The sequence below is a fragment of the Amborella trichopoda genome, chromosome 2, assembly GCF_054954075.1.
Source record: "Amborella trichopoda isolate Santa Cruz 75 chromosome 2, AtrichopodaSantaCruz75HAP2 v2.0, whole genome shotgun sequence".
In the NCBI taxonomy this organism is placed as follows: domain Eukaryota; kingdom Viridiplantae; phylum Streptophyta; class Magnoliopsida; order Amborellales; family Amborellaceae; genus Amborella; species Amborella trichopoda.
This window is the reverse complement of record NC_142337.1, coordinates 65,359,371-65,382,283: the sequence shown is the minus strand read 5'-3', so window position 1 is coordinate 65,382,283 and position 22,913 is coordinate 65,359,371. Positions and strand designations below refer to the sequence as shown.

At 34.2% G+C, this 22,913-nt stretch overlaps 1 protein-coding gene across 3 annotated transcripts; it reads left to right on the top strand.

Moving 5' to 3' along the window:
* The first annotated feature begins 11,710 nt into the window (after positions 1 to 11,710).
* LPA1 (tetratricopeptide repeat (TPR)-containing protein) lies at positions 11,711 to 22,404 on the top strand. 3 transcript variants are annotated; one of them, XM_006840443.4, is made up of 9 exons: positions 11,711 to 12,295; positions 13,637 to 13,740; positions 14,562 to 14,697; positions 15,047 to 15,278; positions 15,743 to 15,900; positions 15,982 to 16,170; positions 17,000 to 17,100; positions 21,698 to 21,794; positions 22,063 to 22,404. In XM_006840443.4, the coding sequence occupies exons 1-9, from the start codon at positions 11,954 to 11,956 to the stop codon at positions 22,135 to 22,137; spliced, it is 1,434 nt and encodes a 477-aa protein (XP_006840506.2). In that variant the 5' UTR covers positions 11,711 to 11,953; the 3' UTR covers positions 22,138 to 22,404. The 3 variants fall into 3 exon arrangements, 2 of the variants coding, with proteins under 2 accessions (XP_006840506.2, XP_088715666.1); XR_016050208.1 differs by having other exon boundaries at positions 11,715 to 12,295; positions 15,783 to 15,900; XM_088859540.1 differs by having other exon boundaries at positions 11,781 to 12,295; positions 15,733 to 15,900.
* Positions 22,405 to 22,913: the final 509 nt, after the last annotated feature.

The window sequence follows — 22,913 nt, the reverse complement described above, 5'->3', positions numbered from 1 at the left end:
TCAACAATCAATTTAACGCGGGAGAGATCAAGTGAAACATGACCAAAATGGCCCTAATATTCATCAGTTATAACGAAAATATAGCACTCTTTTGTAAAATACCCATGATAGCCCTTGACTTCAGTACGCTAAACGGGATGGCCCTGTTGGCGAACTTCGGGTCCAACTCAGTTTCCCTCCACTTGATAATGTTCGTGGCCCGGGATCAGGGGCTCATTAAGCCCGGATTAGGTGGCGCAACCTCTCAAGATTCAATATATTGTTTATTTTTTAGTATAGATTTGGGAATTTGAAGGCCCAGATTTAACTACAAAAAAACTTAAAAATTCAAATATTTGCATTTAAAAATAATCTAGTAATTATTATGTGTTTCCCAAAATTTTAGACTAAAAAAATTCTCCTAAGTAGGTATTTTAAGTGAGAGAGAAGATGCACAATATCCTCGTTAGGGAGCATAATATATGCGCTCAATTGAAAAAAAAAAAAATTATTTGGTTTTTTTCATAAAAAATCATTTATTTTTATTTCTTCATCTAAAAATAGATATGAAGTTGCTTAAAATATATTGAACATGTTATAAATCATTTAAAACTCATATCTGATGCTATTTTTGGCTGATATGAGCATGAATTTTAAAAAAACACAAAATTTTAGTACAAAAATTCCATCGAATGGATATTCGCTTCAAGAAATAATTGTGGATGTCTTGTAGGGCGCTCCGAGTGAGACATATTTCACATAAAATAGACATGAAATAAAGAAGAGTGAGTGAAAGACGGATATTTAAAAAACAAAATGAACAAAATATCTGTTAAACTCATAACCGACCATGAACAACTACATACAAATGTTGTGTGAGATGATGACACAATTTTGAAATGAAATGGGGGAGAAATGAATGAGATATACGATAAATTTTGGATTGGGTTGTATGAGCTAAAAATTCAGAGTTTTTGATATCTCGATGTTGCCAAAATATGCTTCAATCCGAGCATCATTTTAGAGTTATTGTAAATCAAAAGGAACAACTTGTAATACGTTTGAGATTATATTTTTTTTTTTTTTGTAAATAAGCATGGAAAACTCCACCATGGTAGGAAAGGGAATGGGTCATGGTCATAGCACCCCCATAACTAGTTACCACATTGTGGTTTCCAACCTTGTTGATGCCACCTACGAACACCTTCAAAAACACTAACTTCCTAATCTATCTGAAAAAATACATCTAAGGGCCCGTCATCCCCACTGAATTATCCAAAAACAAAACTCCACCATGGCTAATCATGCTGATTCCAAACAAAACTCCACCATGGCTAGTCATGCTGATTCCAAACAAAACTCCACCATGGCTAGTCATGGCACCTCCTCTCTGACCTTGGGTTTTACTCTCATCCTCATTTCATCGATTTTCCTAACATTGGTATCAGAGAGATCCAGGTTCCCTCGTCCCTTTTGTTCTAATTTTTTTTAATGGTGGAGCTTCTGTGATTTAATGTTGACATCGTGTTTGTCATGATCTACGCATGATATTTTATTGTGTATGCGTAGCCTACAGTTTCCTGTAAAATTCTTTTGAAGCCCTAATATTCATGTAGAGATTAGGTCAAAGTCCGCTTAAAGAAAAAGAAAATTAACCATTCATGATTGATAAATTTTTTTCGATTCATGATTGTAGTAAAAAGAATAAATTGTGTAAATAAATTAATAAAAATCATGATCGGATTTTTTTTGTTTTTCATGAGCGATAAAATTTTACGTTCTTGCCTCTTCTATTCTTTTGTATATATATCACCGGTATATACAGTGATTCACCGCGCTAATTAATTGCCATATCAAATAGTAAAGCTTAACTTGTACTTAAAGAGAAGAGGAGTGCAACATCCACAAAGAGATAATACTATTAACTCTCTCAATTTAATAATAATAGATAAATAAAAACCCAATAGATGTAAAGTCTTATAACAATAAAGATATAGTTATTAAGTTGATAAATATAACTCATGGAAACCTTTTTACTTTTCAACAACAACAACCCAACAAAAAAAAATGTGGAAACATAGTTGTTCTCGCTTGTGTGTTTTTTTTAATTAAGAAGGAGAGGGGAGATCACTCTTTAATACTATTATGTTTACAATTTAGATTTTATTAGACCTTGTTGCTGTTACCTAAGAGCCCTCTCGCTTTAATATTCTGCCTTCAAAACCATAAAAATAGAGCATATTTGTTTCTTATGGTTGATTTGCCTTTGTAAGTGACTATGTCTTTTCTGTGGGCAATACTGTTAGAATTTCAAAGCAATTATTTGACGTCTTAATTTTATTTGATCTTGTATTTTTTTTCTATTATGAGTTTTTCTTTATCGACCTGATTTGGCAGGAAGCCCAATCTCAGCTGAATTACTATTTTCTTTTGATATCAAGGTTTAGATCCCTAGCATTTAATCCTCTTTCATCAATTGCAAATTTTTTGCCTGCTATTGCTCCCCTTGATATTGCTCTTTTTCTTTTTTTTGCCTGCTATTGCTCCCCTTGATATTGCTCATGTGTCCTAAATAAATAATATAAGGAGAAATTTTATATTATATTTGGTAATTGTACTGCTAACTTATAGATTGGGAGATTTCCTATTTCATAAATTTTTTTAAGGCATCACTTAATAACTGATATTGTTTATGACATAGTTGCAGCTCTGTCAGTACATGTATTGACCGCATAATAAATATTTTTTGTGACTTATTTAGCTTTTTTATAACTTAGAAAGTATTAGGTTGTTCACACAACTTAGTAAATGTATAGTAGAATTGTAATAGCTGAACTTTGTAGAGTTGAAAAATTGAATGGAACCAATTTTGGCATGTGGAAGAGGAAGATGAAATATTTCATCATCTAAGATAGAATCATATATGTATTAAAAAATGATCCACCAATAGTTGGTGATAGAACCAACTGAAGAATAAAAAAAAATTAGAAAAATTCCTAAAAGATGTCATCATAGCTAAAATATTAATGTTAAGCTTTATGCAAGATGACCTTATTAAGGTTTTCGAACATCATGAAACATATAAAAAAATGTTGCTTGTAATCAAAACAAAGTATGACTCAACCTCTGAAACACACTTCCAATTGCTATTGAAGTAATATAACTCATTTAAAATGAATGAGGGTGATAATGTAGTGGAATATGTAAACAATATGTTTGTTATGGCTAAGGACTTAGTCATTGCTGAGAATAAAGTTCCCGAGCATATGCAAGTTTCCACAATCTTAAATATCCATCCACCTTCATGGAGGATCATAACAATAGCACTTAGGTTGAATGCTAAATCTCTACATTATAAGGCCTGAGAGCAAGAACACATGAATAAAGATAAAAAGAGTGAGCTCATGCTTGCTTAAGGACTTCCCAAATCTAGCTAACTAACGCCTAACAACTACAATTTTCAAATAAAGTTTAATAAGGTGAACAATAGGTTAAAAAATAGATATATCAAACTCTACAACCAAGAAATTAAACAAGGATCGTCAAAATGCTTCGTATATGGTCAGTCAGGCCACTTAAAAAACTACTGCCCATATAATAGAAACCCACAAAATCCATAACATAACAAAAATGAAAACAAGAGGCATGAAGACCAAGACATCAAATGATGATGAGTAGACACAGGGGCTAATCGTCATATTGCATGCTCAAAAGATGTATTCGATGACTTCAAATAAATAAAAGCTGAGAAGAAACTCATCTACATGGGGAACAACACCTATTCTGATGTATTAAGTATAGGAATTTGTATTATGCGTAGGATTTTGTATGTTGTATGTAGGGGCAATCGACCTTGTATTAACTGATGTATATTTCGTATCTTGTATGGTGAAATATTGTATATCTCCTTGCTCATCCGATCATTGAAAGTATTAATAAAAAAAGCGTGGATAAATTTATGCTTGGGGACACTTGGTTGATGACCATAACTTGTTCCTTCTTCATGTAAATGAGAAAGATGATGATAAAATTTCTACTTATTTTAGTTATGTTGATTGTATAATGGTTGTTGATGCATATACTTGGCATCTTAGGCTTGGCCGTATAAGAAAAGACAAAATAAATAGATTAATAAATAAATGTCTTGTTTCAAATCTAAATAATGTGGAATTTTCAACCTGTCAGCACTGCTTGTAGAAAACCAATTGGGTAGGAATATCAAAGTTCTTATAACTGATAAAGGAGGTGAATACACATCCGAAGCTTTTAATACTTATTTGTCAAAGATATGGTATTAAAAGATATATCACTATGCCTTATACGCCACAAAAAAAATAGAATAACTAAAAAGTGTAAAAGAACCCTATTAGAAATGACTAGATCCATGATGGTTTATGCCAGTCTACCCAATACCTTTTGAGGAGAAGCAATAAGCACATCCATGTATATGTATCTTCTTAATATGGTTACAACTAAGGCAATAGATTCATCCCTTATGAATTGTGGACATAGAGAAAACCTGATCTAACAAACTTAAAGAAGTATGGGTCAATTGCATATGTCTTAATTCCATATCAGCATAGAAATAAGTTAAAAAACAAAACTCTTATTTGTCTTTTTATATGATACTCGAATATTGAAATGGATATCGATTTTATCATAAAGATAAGAGACTCATTGAAAGCAAAGATGTTGAGTTCCTAGAAGATTTTATTGAAATAAAAATACATGTAGAGGATAATGATAATCAACTTGATATCATAAATGACTTAGAACCACTACCTACAGTGGATATGGATAACCCTGATCAACATGGTGATGTTTAAGTACATACACACACAATGTTAAGTGGTCAAAAGAGGTATAAAGCTCCTCTATCATACGTTGATGATTTCTATGTCTAAATGAGCGAGGAGATAGACAACCTTATTGACCAAGATAAAATCCATTACCTTTTTTACTTTAATGATGATATGAGGTCACAAGAATCTTAATAATGACTTAATGCCTTGAGAGAAGAATTAGATTGTATTCAGAAAAATAAAGTTTGGGATCTATATGATTTATCATCATATAATAAACTTATAGGTTCTAAATGGTTAATTAAAAATAAGTTAAAATCTGATTGATCAATTGATAAATTTGAAGCTAGGTCAGTAGCAAATGGTTTTACACAAAGAAATGGATTCAATTATGTCGACACTTATTGCCCTCTTACAACGTTTATATCCATTAGAATAAATTTGGCAATCGTTGCATATTATAACCTAAAACTTTACCAAATGGATGTAAAAGCTATATTATTGAATGGTAAATTAAATGAAACCATCTACATGAAGCAACATAAAGGCTTCATAATTAAATGCCAAGAAAATAAAGTATATAAATTAAATATGTCTTTATACGGTTTAAAACAATATTCAAAACAATAACGCTTAACATTTCATGATGTCATCTTACATATGAGATATGAAGTAAATAGATTGGACCACTGTGTGTATGTCTTAAAGAGTGGGAGTAAATTCACAATACATTCATTATATGTAGATGATATCCTATTAGCTGGAAATGACTTAAAAATGGTTAGCAAGATTAAGTCATGGCTTTATTTACGATTTGAAATGAAAGATATGAGATAAGCATTTTATGTCATAGGCATAAAAATAACTAAAAATATAAAATCAAGAATGTTGTGCTTTAGCCAAGAGAGATATATTGACTATGTTATTCAAAGATTTCAAATAGAAGATTGTAAACCATTGTCTATTCATGTTGAAAAGGGAACAAAGTTGTATAGGAAGGATTGTCCAGTAGAATGATAAAAAAAACCTAACAGTAATGACCCTAAAATTTGTGGAATTAAAACATAATATTAATAGTGTCGATAGAAATAAACAAAAAAATAAAAAAATAAATAAAATAAAATAAAACAAAATTCTTACTGGCGAATTTGGATTACAAGCTCCGGTAGTGCTGTGCTTTAACAAAATATTTCCAACCAATTAGTATTATTTTTGTTTAAATTGTTGCTAGTCTACTTTTATAGTGTAGACCTTATGGTCTACACTTCCTTTTCACTATATTTTACATTAAAATAGATGTTTACCACCTTACGTAGCAACCCAACAAACCACGTTCATGTAGTTAAGACACACTTTAAAAAAGGTGTTAACATTTTAAAAGCTCTCTCTCGTGCTTTACTCTCTCTCCCTCTCATAAAAAGATATTTAACTTTAGAAAGTCTCTCTCTTATACCTCTCATCACACTCTTGCTTGCACTGCGGCACCTCACGCTCTATCTCTCACTGGACCTCTCACAATCCCTGCCTTGCCTTTTCTCTTTCATAGCATTAAACTTCATGGCCTTCCTGGGTTGGAGTGAAAACCCAATAAATAGTTGGGTCACAAATAATAATGAAGCTAGCCTTTGAATGCACTACTCATGGCTGCCATTGAGTTTCAACCATGAGAACAATTTTGCTTGTCTTTTCAAGATTTCAAGAATATTTTTTTTATTGGATAGTCATAGTAGCTTTAAGAGTGAAGGTATCGTTTCTTGCGATTCTATTAATGGCAAATCTATCGTCTCGTTTTCTTTCTGGTTATGCATTGTGCCTTATCTCTGTAATGTCAAGGGGCCGCAAACTGTCACCTATGGTTTAAAAAACGGAGCAAAGACTCTAAAAATGAAAATGGTCTCCGCAATTCGTCATCTCAAAGTAACACATAAGCAAGTTATCGCATTATTCGGAAACATAGTCAGTTTTCAATAAAATAGTGATATTTCTATCTAACATCTTTATTTTATTAGTTTTATGTGTAAGTGACATCATCTTCCTGAAAAATAGTTTGTTTTTAATATATTGTGATAATTCCGTATTTAATTTTAGATTCTCATAAAAGTTCATCTATTGATACTAGACTGTTATCATGTTAGATTTCAAGAATGCCCTTTAGAACTCTTACCTTTTAGAAATTATTGCACAAAATGTTTAAATGGCTACTTACAGATATTTCAATGGAAGTGATTGTTATTAAAATCGCTTCAAGTGAACTCATGTTAATGTTTTCAATGATACTTCGCATATATAATATTGTTGCTTTCTGATGTTTAAAGAGTTTCAGAGATAATTTGAGTATAAGTGGACCTACAGTGATCGTTAGGACCTATCCAGTTATGTCGGTTGGGACTATTTGGACTCATTCGGGACGCCGGTGAGGTATGATCGGACCTACATGGATTGTTAAGACCTATCCGGTTACGCCGGTAGGGACTGCTTTGACTCATCCGGGACGCCGGTGAGGTATGTTTGGACCTGCAGGGATTGTTTAGACCTATCCGGTAGGGGTATTTGGACTCATCCGATACACCGATGAAGTATGTTTGGATCCATCAGGACGCTGGTGGGGTATATAGGTGACCTAATTGGGACGCCAGTAGGGTGTTTTGTGAAATGCTTTAAATTATGCATCTCTGTTAAATGTTTATATGCATTTCAATCATTTGGATTATATTTAACTGTGTATTTCTGAAAGTGCAATTGTTATCCATAAATGCTTTTGCTCGAAATTTTCCTCAGGTTGCTTTTACTCGTATTGTTTGTAACAGATACCCCTTTTTGAAAATATTTATATCTTCCAACCATGATTATTTTTAGGACCATGATGATCACTTACTGAGTAGCCAAACTCACCAAACTATGGTAAATATTTTTCAGGATAATTGTAGTCTCGTAGTTCGAATGCAGCAGAACCATCTTTGAAGAATTTGTAGGCATGATTGACATTCCCCTTGTAACTTTTGGTCAAATGCACCATTGTAATTTTGTTCTATCAAAAGATATATATTTATATAGCCCTTCATGTTAATATCAGTTGTGGGGAGACTTTGTACAAATTAAAAGAAATGAAAAAATATGCTTTAGTGCGAATATACTAGTAGAAATTTTAAATTTGTTCTATATAAGAATAGTATGTCGCACATTAAGAATGTTAGTAAACTTGGGGTGTGACACTAACGTTCCCTATGCACAAGCTATTGGTAGCTTGGTATATGCAATGAGATGTACAATACCAAATTTGAGCTATGCCGTAGAACTTGTTAGTAGATATCAAAGTAATCAAAGCATAACTCGTTGGAACACGGTAAAAAGAATTTTAATGTACATTAGAGGAACAAAACATCTAAATTTATGTTTTTAAGTAGATAATCTTGAAGTAATAAAGATACAGATTTTGCTAGGGATAAGGACGACGTCAGTCCACCTCAGGGCATGTTTTCTCTTTGAAGGGGCTATTGTTTCTTAGTCTAGCAAGAAACAAGAGTGTGTAACTAGGTACACAAAGGAAGCAGAGTACATTGCATGTAGCATTATTTGTACTTTCACCATTTGGATAAAGCACTTCATAGATGATTTGAAGCTGCAAATAATCGACGGACCAATCCAAATATTTTGTGATAATCAAGTTGCAATTAAATTAATTCAAAGTGGAGCAAATAACTCCAATAAAAGAGATATGAATGTCTAATATCACTACATTCGGGATGTAGTTGAGAAAAATGAAGTGCATGTTAATTACTTGTCGTCATCAGATATAATCGCTGACCCATTAATAAAAAGTCTAAGTGTTGAACTATTGTCTAAGCACACTGGTTTAATGAGACTTAAAAATATTTAAGTCAGTCAATTCTCATAAGTGACAAATTCGCATTAGCTTGAAATCCTTATGATTAACATTTATTATGGGAAGCATATCCGCAAAAGCGTGAGAAAAACCTCATGACAAGATATTGTCTTAAAGGTCATACTAAAAAATGGAAGTGTGCCTGTGACTTATTATTATGCACGGCCGTCATAACCAAGTAGCAGATGTTGAGACATGTGGCCATGAGGCCTCAAATGGGCTTGCTTACAATGTGGGCTTCACTACTTTTATGGGAGGAATCCCATTTTTCACTTATATTTATCCATTCATAAAAGTATTTTAATATAATACGTAAATAATTATTTATTTTATAAAACATTTTTTCAACGTTCATATAGATGAGTTGAATGAGTCTTTTTGAGATCAGTGAAGTAGTTTTTCTCATAGACTCGTTGGAGAAAGATGAATGTTGGCCCATCTTCTCTTTATAAATATGGGAAGCCAGAGAGAATGGCACATAGAAAATATACGACAAATTACAGATCCTCTAGATAGTGACCCTTCTCTCTATTAGGTAGTTATTAACTAAAATCCGGGCTATGGGATCACGATCCTCACGGCACCCCCCTCTTTGATCTCGGGTTTTGGTCTCATCCGTGCTTTATCGATTTTCCTAACACCTCAGACTTGTACCAATCTTCAAAAAAACTACCCGATACTTTAACAAAATCACGTGAGTCTTAAGACTTGAACCGTTCTCCCACCAATTCCGATCCAGCTCAAGTAATTCCAAACTGCATCACATAATTTTAAAACACTATTTAAAAAAATAAAAGTTTTAGAGGGAAAGATATATTCCCTTTCCGTAGAACTTAAGGTCCCAATAGACTCATTGGTCCATTTACACCACATAGACATCCTTTCAATTTGGAAGCTAAGAAAGATAATGTTGCAACCTCCTTCCTGGTGTCCTTGTACTATTTTATCTTAGTTTTTATTGAAATAACAAAGTTAGAGCCCCTAACTATATTTCTTTCTACCATGTTTATTATTGGGACTTATCTCCCTCTCTACTATCCTCACTCTTGTCCTCTTCGTTAACCATTTATCTCTTATTCACAACTATAGTTATTCTCTATCAACCGTCCATTTTTTATATTAAGATGGCTCAAGGCTTCATGGTCAAGGTAGCCAGGCGTCAGAACATGACATTTTGAATTCTATTCCTATCATGGGTAGAAGACCTTCCCCAACTATCCCTCTCTTCGTTATGAGCACCACATATCTTCAAAGTTGTCTCTCTCTATCGTCCTTCCCACTAGGTTTCGACTTGTATAAGGAGGTCATATTTACTTATAACCATTTGATGTGAAATTTAATCGCTTCAATATGTTACAAAGTTCAAGAAAATTTCTTTTAAACTTTGAGTTTGGTCAATAGAATAAATGCAACCACCTAGAAAAAGGGTTGGGTTTGTAATAGTAGTATGCCCCATACCTCAATTGCAACCATCCGATGCTAAATTTGATAGTTCTAGTGTGTTATAAAGTTCGAAAAAATTTCATTTAAACTTTGAGTTTGATCAATGAAATAAATGCAACCACCTGGAGAAGGGGCTGGGGTCGTGGTGGTATTACACCCCACCTCAATTACAATCATCCGATGTGAAATTTGATAGCTTAAGTGTGTTGCAAAATTTGAGAAAAATTCCTTGCGTTACAAAATTCGAGAAAAATTCCTTGACTTTGGTTAATAAAATAAATGCAACCACATGAAAAAGGGTATGGGGTTGTGGTAAAAATTCCTTGACCAAGGTCAATAAAATAAATGCAACCACATGAAAAAGGGTATGGGGTTGTGGTGGTAGCACGCCTCATACCTCAATCGCACGTCGTGCCTTCCAATCCCACTGATAGCTTCGAAAACCAATAAATATATTTTTTTTATATTTTTGTGAGTATTACGGGCTCATTATATTTCTGTGAGTATTACAGACTCAGTTTTTAAATGGTTATTGGATTTTGAAGATATCAGTGGGAATGGAAGCCACAACGTACAACTGAGGTATGGGGGTGCTACCACCACAACCGCAACCCCTTTCTCGATTCAAGACTACTTTTTATAAAAGGTAAGGGATTAAGTTTTTATAGGGCATAGGCTTTATGAAAACAAAATAAAATCTCATCTCAAATCCTCATTCGAAAAGCACTTTGGGCATCGAAAATCTTTATAATGACTCTAAAATCAATTTCCAATGCCGACAATAAAATTTGAAACTAAAAAAATGTTCCTAAACTTGCGGGTCTGTTAACACTTATTTTTAAGGTGAAATGGATGGTCTAGATTATTTGTTGCAAATATACCCTTTTTTAGAACTTGAAATCTTTTTTTTTTCCACAACCATAACGTTCAAGTTGAGATGATCCATTTAAAGGTTTTTCAACACTTGAATTTCAATTTTTGATGAGTGATGAGGTGAGGCTTTACTTATTTTGACAAGGCTGCAACTCTATTAAACTATTTTCCTTTGTAAGTGGTCTCCCTATATACTTTTCCCAAAAAGTGACCTAATTCAAAACATTAAGTTCTTATCTTTTTTTTTTCAAAACTTAAATTTCTCAATTAAGAGTATTTGGAAAAAAAGAAAAAAAATATAAAAAAAGCACGAACACGCTATTTCTAAATGGACACGGTTAGCATGCGGGCCCCTTAATAAATCTATTTTTGAAATGGATTTTGTACTTGATTTTTAAAGATATGTAATCTCTAACATGGAGATCATGAATATAAATAAATAAATAAAATTTAAAAACTAGAAATAATAATTCTATTAAGAAAACATTTCGAGTGTTAGTTTCAATTATTTTTAGATGGACCACTTATTTGCATCCATATTTAAGAGGGTTGCTTTATACTTTTGGACCGTAGAATTGCGGTCCGGCCTGCATGAAACAATTTTTTTTTCTAAATTCTGCCATTTAATATGAAAGACCCCATTTCTATGCAGTCAAGATTAAAATAATAATTCTAATAAAAAAATATTTGGACTTATATCCATTTTTAAGGTAGATGCTTTACGCTTTCTGGACAACATATGTAGAAATAAGGTCAACATATGTAGAAATAAGGTCCAGCCCGCATGAAACAATTTTCCTAGACATTGACGTAAATTTCACAATGATCGACCATAAATCCCAAATTCTGCCCTCTCCAAAATCCCGCCATTCCTCAGCTCCACCATAGCCAACGGTTCATCTTGTAATTCACCCCTCTTCTGGCAATCTGAACCGTCCATTTCTACCCCACTAATGAGCTCATACAGATACAGATGTTGCTCGTTTGTAGACCTGGAAACTCTTCCTCATCACTGTCAATGGCCATAACGTCTCTTATCTTTCAGCCTCTGTATTTCTCTCATCCTCTCCTTCAATTTCAAAGCTCGATTACAGGGCCAAAATGGGTTCTCAGAACCACCATAAAAAATGGTTTTCTGCACTTTCCAAGTCCAATCTCAGGTCTAAAATGGGTTTATAAACCAACCCATAAAACCACTTTTAGAGATGGTTTTCTGGTTTTAGCTTCTTCATCTTCTCCATCAAAAGAGCCCACTACTGAGGCCACTGCTGAATCCTGTGTGACTTTGGGTCTCTCCCTTTTCTCCAAAGGCCGGGTAATTCTGATGCGTATTCATGTGTTTATGTATGTATATATGTGTATGTCTGGGTATTCTATCAGTTCATGCATGCATGTATGTATGTATGTATGCTCAAGGGTTGTGGTCAATTTATGTATACATGTCTCCATATATAAAACGATGAGTTCTTTTAGTATTATCCTGTTAATTGTGAATGATTGTAGGGGATTTCATTCCCCATATTGTTTCTACAATATCCTAGCATGCGTTTATTGAATTTATGGTACGGAAAATAAAGGGCATGAGGTTGACTGTAACTTCATTCAAATTAAAGTGTTAGTGTTTTGAATTCCTGAGTAACTAGTTGGTTTTGCATCGAGCAACAATGGTTTTCAGTGAATACTTGAACTAGAGCGTGATAATTTCTTTTTTGGGGTGGGGGGTAGGGGACATAGATTGTTGGGTGTGGAATTTGAGGAGAATTTATTAGACTTGGTTGTTGTTCAAGTGAATTCATTGGGTGTTTTTATGATTTTGCAATTTGCATCAATCTGAACTTGAATATTGCAGAACCTGAACATGATATATGGCTGCTGTGATCACCACATCAAGCAAAATATGATCAAATGTTTAAAAGCTGGGATCCATCTAAGTGTATTCAATAGAGAATTCGATAATGAAGATGGTTTCTTCTAACTGACTATATTATTTATAGGGACCCAAAAATGGAACGGATCTCTTTTCATGCTGGAAAACTGAAAATGGTACTTTGATTTCGAAGGACAGTAAATTAGAACAGCAGTTGACACATTGCTAATGTGATATTCCTAAGTTATTTTCCTTTGTCTTCTATTTTCTTTGGGTATGCATCTTAGTCCACTCTTTCTAACTAGCATGTATTTTGATGATGAAAGCGAGCCATCATGCAAATGCTTAAATGTAAATATATTATTATGGATTCCAAGAATATTCATCATTAGCATTTTTTTGGAGACACCAGAACCATGAAACTTTTCCTCACCTTTTGAACCACTCTAATTCGGTATACACCCGAGACACCCAGGGCCACATTATTACTGTGATCCTAGGAGTGTCTGGTTGTGATAATGGCAAATCTAAGCTCATGTTTATCTGAGGGCTAAGATACATGCCTCTTATATGACTATATTCATTTACTTAGGATTGTGGAATCTGGTGGGAAATTATGGGTCTAGATGGAAACAATGTATTTCCTTTCAATATAGATGCTATTTTCTTTTGACTTCAACCTTATGGACCTCATATTTCTATCATTCACTGAGTTTTGTTGGATTGCCTTCTTGTTAGTTGTCACAAAGTCTGACCTTCGATTTTTTTTTTGGTGTGTGACTCTTCCAGGTGAAAGATGCTCTTGCTCAATTTGATAATGCACTTGCTTTAGAACCAAATCCTTTGGAAGCCCAGGCTGCCTTTTATAACAAAGCTTGCTGCCATGCATACAGGTTGACACACAATTTAATCTACCTTACTGTTTCAGCAGACGAGGTTTCCTTTGTCTATCTATTTTACAGTGATTAATCTGTATATCTTAAAATAAATATTTTTCATTTAATGATTTTATTACCGTCCTCTCTTTATATTGAAGCTAAATCAAGCTATATCATTTTTCTTCTTGATCAGGACCTTAGAGCCTGCTCAGTTCTGTCCCTAACCTCCATTTGAGTCCTGGGCATATGATTATATTTTTCAGCTATTCTTGTACTCTCTCTCTCTCTCTCTCTCTATCTATCTGTCCTCTCTCTCTCTCTCTCTCTATCTATCTTTGTATCTATACACACACGGAAATGCAAACGTGCACATGCATGCATGCACATGAACACATAAGGCCCCCAATTTTCATATTGCATCAGATCATCCCCAGGACCTAAACTTGTCAGTCTCAGTTCTTACCTTCTCTTCCTCTATTGCTTCTCTAGATTGTATTGCGTATTTTGCTGTCTAACTAAAGTGGGTTCTTCCCCCTTTCAATTTCTCTCTCTCCAATGGCCCAAATTGGGTGCTTGCTTCCTCTCCTCCTTCTCTCTCCCTCTCTCTCTTTCAAGCTCAAATGGGGTTCTCAAATTCAGTGGATATTATTTTTTATATAATAAGTATTTCTTGCTTAATTAAGACTCTGTTGTAGTTACATTGGAAATGGGTATGTATGTATCTATTCACTCTTTGGGGCTTTTTGTATGAAATTAATTCCTTGTAAAAGGAAATCTTGGTTGCTGATATTTACACTGATAATTGGACCTAATTGTTTTGAATATTTTTTACACAGGGGAGAAATAAAGAAGGCTGCAGATGCTTTGAGAAAAGCATTGCGAGATTATAATCTCAAGTTCAGCACTATTTTGAATGACCCTGATTTGGCCTCTTTTAGAGCTTCACCAGAGTTCAAAGAATTGCAAGAAGAGGTTTTTCTTAGAATTTATTTGTTTTTTTTAATCCATAGGATTTCTTCTTGCACTTTTTGCATCTGAAGGGCTCAGCAATTCTCTTTATCAGATTGTTTTCCCAGATGCAAACGTCTTCTTTAGTCAATAGGTTTTTTCGATTTACTTAGTTACTTATAGCCCATTAGCACCTTGTTGACATAAAGGCACATGAGTTTCTTGGTTCATCGAGTATTTACTAAGATTCATTCATTGGAAAGTCGGAGAAGATTTTCTGGTTTGCTAAATTTTTTTCTTTGGTAAAAATCATTGTCATCATGCAATCTTTATACCCATTAGCCTTATATCTTATGGCTTTGCTTGGCTTTAGGCAAGGCTGGGTGGTGAAGACACTGGAGACAGTTTAAGGAAAGATCTCAAGTTAATAAGTGAGGTCCAAGCACCATTTCGTGGTGTTAGAAGATTTTTCTATGTTGCTTTCACTGCAGCTGCTGGTATTTCAACCTTTTTTACTGTTCCTAGACTTATTCGTGCAATTCAGGGTGGGGAGGGTGCTCCTGATATTTGGGAGACTGCGACAAATGCTGCCATCAATATTGGAGGTGAGGAGGAAGAGCTGCTCTAGAATCTCAGTCTGTTTTCTGTTTTGGTACTATCTTTGTAGATGTAATAGTAATTCTTCCATATCATTAATTATGGTCCGTTAATGTCATATGTACATCATGAAACAAAGTTAGCACTCATTAAAAAAGTAGCAACTAGTGATCAAGAGATCACATCTGGACATATCTAGGTAGGCATATACTATTGTAATATGTCATTCCTGATAAAAGAAAGTCATTCCTGAGAAATAAGAGGATCTGTTGTTCTTCTGTTTTAATGATAAAAGAAAGTCATTCCTGATCTTTAATTTACATTTTTCTCTGACACTGCATGACATTGATTTTGATGATTTTGAACTAAGTGATCTTTTTAAATGTGAGTTAGCTGTTCAGACCTCATCAAAGAAATCAAACTATTAATGCATGTCTTGAATTGTCTAAGCTCTTGAATCAGCACTTTGCAGGCATTGTTGTTCTTGTGGCCTTATTTATTTGGGATAACAGAAAAGAAGAGGAGCAGATTGCACAAATAATGCGAGATGAAACACTGTCAAGGCTACCTTTGCGGCTATCTACGAATCGAATTGTTGAACTTGTACAGCTAAGAGATACAAGCAGGCCAGTGAGTGTTATTCTTCTGCTCTAAATGATCTTTTATGTTTTAGTACTTATAACTAACATGTCCTTAAGTGATTATCATTAGGTCATTTTGGCTGGAACGAAAGAGTCAGTCTCAAGAGCCGTTGAGAAGGCTGAGAGGTTCCGAACTGAACTTCTCAGACGAGGTGTTCTTCTTGTCCCTGTTACATGGGATGATGACAAAAAGCAGTTAACAGATAGAAAAGGGTTTGGGGTCCCAGAAAAAGCATCTAGCTCTCTACCATCACTTGGGGTGAGGAGCTAAGATGCCTATATTTAAACTGATTTCTCCTTTGTGTCGAAGGTTTCTGTGTGTACACTTACAATATCTCTAATAATTAGAAAATATGAGCTATATCGTGGTAAACAAATTTTTTTCCCAGCAAAAAGGCTTTTCTTCATGCTGACGTGTTTTCCTGGAGAGTATTGTGTTCTTATTCATGAATGTTAAGTCTGCTACAAATTCTATACAAACTCATTGACAGTTATTTCTCATTTTATTATTGTGGCCTTTTACCAAGTTATGGTATTTTGATGTTCAAATATTCCTTTGACCCCATTATTATAATCATGAGGAAGATGTGTATCTATTTTAATGCTTCTGGTATTATGTGTGAAGTAATTCTTAGAAGTTTGTGTAAGGTTTGAATTGCTTTTTCCCCCCCAGAAATTTATTTTTGAATAAAAAAGCTGCACTCTTTGATGGAAAAAGTGCTGCTGTTTCTTACAATACAAGTTCTTTCCTTTAATTATTAATCTTGAACAGTTCTTGCAATCACTCTACCCCGCCTACTTTCACGTGGTATATCTCCTTGCACTTCAGGGGATTCTTGTTTAGCTTCTAAAGAGAACTGTCCACCACTATAGTCCATTGTTATCACACATTGTTTTTTGGTGTAAGCCAAGCGAAGTTTTTGTATTCGAATTTTGTCTTGTCTTTTTGGAATTAAAATATTTGATTTACTCAAAGAAAAATATTTTTGATGGAATGTCCAAAATTTACCAAGCAGTTATGTAGCGCTCTAGCTTATGTGGAGAATATCTTGTCATGCATCTTACTAATTGTGGTGGTGTTATCTTAGGAAGAATTTGAAAAACGGACTCAGTCCATAATTGCAAAGTCTCGTTTGAAGGCAGAGTTGCGTTTTAAAGCTGAGATTGTTTCACCAGAGGAATGGAAAAGGTCAGCAGTCTTAGTTTTTCAAAATAGGGTGCATCAATGATGTTTCTTTATGTTCCAATTATTTTCATCTTGTTATATCATTACCTGTTACAATGGTCCTCTTATCAACGTTAATATTTTCATTTTTCATTTGCTCTAAACTACAAGGTTGTCAAAACACGCCCTATTATGCTTGTAAAGGCCCTAATGATTAGGTCATGAATCTGTTATCCTACTCTAAAATAAGATGGTCTTTGGAGTCAACTTGAAAGTGTTGCAGGTGTACTATCTTTTGGAGATCAGGTTCTATAAATCATAAGAAGAACAAGGTCATGTTGAGAATCATTTGAGAATTTACCCTACTCTGGGAAGGAGAATTTCCTACATCACATAATATATGTTAAGACTTAAAAGAGCTTTCCTAGATTTTGTACACTTGCATTTAATGTTCAAATTTGCTTAGTCTCCACTGAAGCACCCATGCTTCTCTATATGGTGTATGTATTACTGATCATGAAATCAATCTTAATAGTGATGTGGAAATGAGGAAAGGAACAACATTATTAATGGCACTTGATCACTGATTGAAAGCCTAGGCAACCATATGGAATAGAATTCCTAGATGCTAACTGTTGCATACTTAGATCATGTAAGGCATCTGACAATAGGGACCCAATTTCTCTAAATATGGATTGCTATAATTGTTCCTAAATAATTTATAATCACCATCATCATCAAAGCCTTTTTCCAACTAATTGAGGTCGGCTACGCGAATCTCGGTCCGCTATTCTGCTCTTGTAAGGGCCACACCCTCAGTGAGATATCTTTTTTCATTACTTCCAGTACCTTTGCCCTTTTTAAGCAATCCACTTGAACTAACTTGCACCTCCTAACAACTGTTGTACTGGTCTGCGCTGCACATGGCTAGCACACCTAATTCTACTTGATCTCAACTTATCGCCTATTGGTGCCACACCTAAATTCTTCATAATGTATTCATTTCTAATTCTATCAATTTATCCGTTCTTGTGTTGCCATTCATCCATCTCAATATCCTCATCTTAGCTACACTCATTCTATGGGTATGTTGTTTCTTGACCACCCTACATTCCACCCCATAAGCAAAGCTTTCTCACAGCTATCCTATAGAACTTGCCCTTCAGCTTCTTTAGTGGCGATCACATAAAACTCCGGTTACACATCTCTTTCACCTACCCAGCTCTAATTCTATGTGTCACATGTTCTTCAATCTCTTCATTTTCCTAAACAATATACGACAATGGGGCAAACTAATGAAACATAACTTTCTTTGATAAGTAAACTTTATAAATAATAAACTCTAATAGAAGTTGCCAAAAAGCACCATGAAAGCATTAAAAACAATAACCTGCCCGGTTTCCATGAAACTGTAGACACTCGTTTTGATCGCCGACCGATATTTAGCAAATCACCCTAATGGCATGTAGGCTCAAGAACAATGACGTTTTGATCTTAATGCCATCTGGGGTTTCATTGGTTTTCATGTTCCTTATTGCTAGTATTTCTGTTGGCAGCCCCATCATAGTTAAGTTTTGTGACTTTTTTGGTAGCGGAGTCCTACATTAGATCGTACCATGATTGGCCCACGTAATAATGTCCTGTTTAATGATCTCAATGTCTAGATCATGGGCTTTGCATAAGAACATTCTACCTTTCCTTCGGAATGCATTACATGGTGGTCTAGGAAAGCAGGGCACCACAAAACTGAATACTCATTCTAGCTTTTATAACCCAACCTATACTTGCAATAAACAACTAATGGGTATAGCCCAATCATATTTTAATTATTTCTGGAAAATGCCTTACAGCTATAGTTGCGGTAGTGCAACAAATGGTCCACCATTTCATTCAGGGCTTCGTAGAAAATGGGGGCAATATTGTGTGTCTGTACTAAAGAGGATATAGAGTGAGAATTTTGTGTCCACAAGCTAACTTGTAAAGAAGCTGAAACCCAAGGCTGAGCCTCCTCTTCTGAACCTGCACAGTAAGGATAGCACATTATACTCCTCCGCACCAAGTTTACGCACTGGATTTCTTTAAGAAAGCCTCAAAGACATCAAACACATCCAACACCCAGCCCCCAACCCCCCCTTACCCCTTTTCTTTTTGGGAAATCACATCCAACATCCGTTCGATGAGTTGGTCTCTATTTCTCAAACATGATGAGAGCCAATTATCAGCTAATCTGCATCAACTTCTCGCAGATTTCATCCATGGTCCACTGTCCGTTTGAGCTGCAACTGTTATGTTGATGTAATTTTTAGGTTGGCAGCCAATTGCTTAAAATAATTTTTCAATTCTTGTTTGTTGAACGTGTTAAAAAATGTATTGTATTCATAAATTCACTAGAAGGTATGTTCTAGGGATCCCCCTCAATTCAATTCTCAAGTGCATCAGAATGTTTTTAGAAGATTGATAAGAATAATGCTTGAGCATATGATTTTTAACAAACTTGTTGATTGGATCATTCTAACTTCACATATGTGACCATCAATCTCTGACAAACTTTTCATAAAAGAATAACACATGTATTTTTCTATGGATATATGCTCTACAACTCAAGATAGAATATTTGTATGTAAATTCTAGAATATATTTTTATTTATCTAATTATTATTCATATATGGCTTGTTTGTATGCTTTTTCTTAGGGGTAGTAATCTCAAGGTATGCAATCTTCCCTATTTCTCAAGTTCTCTGGCGTAGACTAGTTGCTTGGAGCTAAGATTTAGCAAAGAAGAAGATAGGGAATATCCAAAATTAGAGAAATATTAAAAAAAAAGAGATAAAGGAAGGAGCACTTACTGCTCTCGGGTTTTAACTAAAAGTCTATAACAAGATGCATTGTGCTTGAGTACATCTCTTATATAAGAAAACTCTAAACAAGACTTAATCCTGGCCATCCAACTAATTTAATCCTAACCATTTATTATAAAAGACTTTAAGTGAATAAAAGACATAAAAGGCATTAGAAATTACTACTTATGCCCCTAAGTAAATAAAATTATTAAATAAAAAACATAAAAGGACAGATTCAATGACTGTTTTGCCCTTATGTGGTTCGTCTTGTAAATTTTATGCTCGTCTCTCTTATTTAGATACTCGAGAGCAAAATTCTGAGCTGCATCACTCTCATACTAATTAGGATTTCTCAAAGTGATGTTTTTGTTGTTTTAGGGGAAAAAAATATCTATAGTCAATCGTGATGTAGGAAAAGTGAAGGAAAATATCATATATTCGAGAGAATATATCCTCTCAAAGGATCTACAAAGGCGTCCACCCCAAAGTTGAGAGATTTGGTCCTCTCTGGGCCTGCAAGGGAATCTACATTAAGAACTCTTTGCAAGACCAAAATATAATCCAAGTTTTGTTTGCTCTTTACAAAAAGCAATACATCTATTTATGAAAAAGAAAACCCTAAAGGGAATCTACATTAAGAACTCTTTACAAGACCAAAATATAATCCAAGTTTTGTTTCCTCTTTACAAAAAGCAATACATCTATTTACGACAAAAGAATACCCTAATAGCGGACTTGACTCCCAAAACGCTTATCATTTTTATGGCCTAGCCGATCATTTGCCAAACATTAGCCATGACATGATACTCCTAAAATTTCACCGACAACCAAAGATCCGGAAATTCCTAAACTCTCTAAAAAGAAGACCAAATTGACCTAATTTTAATCTTCTAAATACCTAAAAAAAATAATCTTAAGTACATTATTTATCTAAATCCTGTGATACAAAGTTCATTACTTGTCCTTGTAGCGACTGCTTTTCAGATTTGAACCATAATTAGAAACCTTAAATTGTTCTGGTGTATATTTTTAACTAGAACCATCTATTTTAGGACGAAATAAGATGCCATGCCTCATCTGTAACTTTCCATCCAAGATGCACTGTCTCGCCTGGTAACTGTGACCCGTTAATCCCTGGGTTGCTATTGTGTAATAAATTCACTTTCATCTGATTCCCCATGATGGATTTCTTGACCATTAGGTCTGGATTCTGGTTGGAAGTGCAGCATAACTCTAATTTTTATTTAGTTAATAATATTAAATTATTATTGCTTGGTCATGAAATTGTGTTTTATTATATGAAGGGGTATTGTTGGTAAATTATAATTAATACTTAAGTACCCACCCCTTCCCTTTTTCTCATTAGCTACTACTGATGCCATTGTTTCTTTCCCAACCCAGACTCCCAAGTTCCCTTGCCTGCGGAGTGCGGGATGAATCATCACAGATGAGGCATGCCTGAAGTTGTGCACCTTTTAAGATTGTGTATAAACCCCTTCTAAGATTTTGTTGAGTTGTGCACCTCACAAACTTTAAATAATGTGTCTCTGCAACTGTTGCTTCCTAGCCTTCCTCCAAGTTATTTCTACTGGCTGAAGCAATCTATATATTATACACTTTTCTTAGTTTTAAACATGAATTCTGTTGATGGTCTATATATTCTTTTCTGTGTCTTAGACATGAATTTCTATGATGGTTTATATTTGTCTTGGTTGGGCTAGCAGTGTATTTTTGAAGGATTAAATTAATATTTCTATTTATAATTTCTCATGGTTTTTTAGATGGATACGTGATCAACAAACTTCAGAGGGTGTCACACCTGGGGAGGATGTCTACATAATCTTGCGTCTCGATGGGCGAGTAAGAAGATCAGGAAGGGTGTGTTCACAATATGAAAACCTTTTTGTATCCCTTTATCATCCTTAAATTAATATCATCTCAGTTACCACATTTGCTATAGATTTATATGCATAAATCCACCCTGTAACGCAAACGGTTTTTCCCTTGCCTCCAAATTGTGATTTCACAAAGGCTACACTTTTAATTGTATGTGACTATAGGAAGAAAGTTCATAATTTAACATTATTCAGTTATTCTTCTCCAATTTTTAATTACTTTTTTGACATTTTAGAGACACTCCTTGCAGGGCATGCCTGACTGGCAACAGATTGTTCAGGAGCTGCCCCCAATGGAAGCATTATTCAGCAAACTAGAACGATAACTTCTTTTTTTTTACTAGGAATTGCTTCAATGCTTGGGGTTCATGAAAATTAGTTTCTGTAAAAATTCCATTCGAAATTCATTGTTCAATTCTATTATTTCCTACCCATTTTCTAATTTTTTTTAACTAAATGGGGAACTTTGATCCCTGTTTTATAAGTGCAATCTGTGTCTTGTAAACAAACTTCACATAGAATCTCGATTTAAAACAAACAATGTTAATGGACATGAAAAATTAATGGATTGAAGTAAGATAATCTTAAAGAAATATTAGTAATAAAGCTAAATAAAGTGATTTATTTTTTAATCAAGATGGTGACCTCTTAGACTTAGCCAAAAACATGAAAATGTTAAAGAGCTTAGGATCGAGAAGAAAATAATTTCAATAGAGTTTTTCTCTCACAAAAGAGGAGGAAATTTTATCTTTTTATCTCTTTTTTTTTTTGTTTGTTTTTTTGGTGTTGGGGGGAGTTAATTGGAAGGGACCATTTATCTTTCATACATGGAGGTTACAATCATTCTCACATTTTATATTTCAAATTGGATGGTTTGGGATGAGTTACGAAGTTTGAGAATATTATTTTTTGGAACTACGTGTCTATTCAATGATACTCTCGTAATTATTCATTTTGAAATTCAAGGGACAAAAATGAATGTGACACAAGAGAAAGAAAGAGAGACAATCCCTAATTGAAACATACTTTTAGAGAAAAAATGTCATATGGTCTCTAGCCTGACCATATAATTAGCTGCTCTAGCCTCCAAAACACGTAGGGG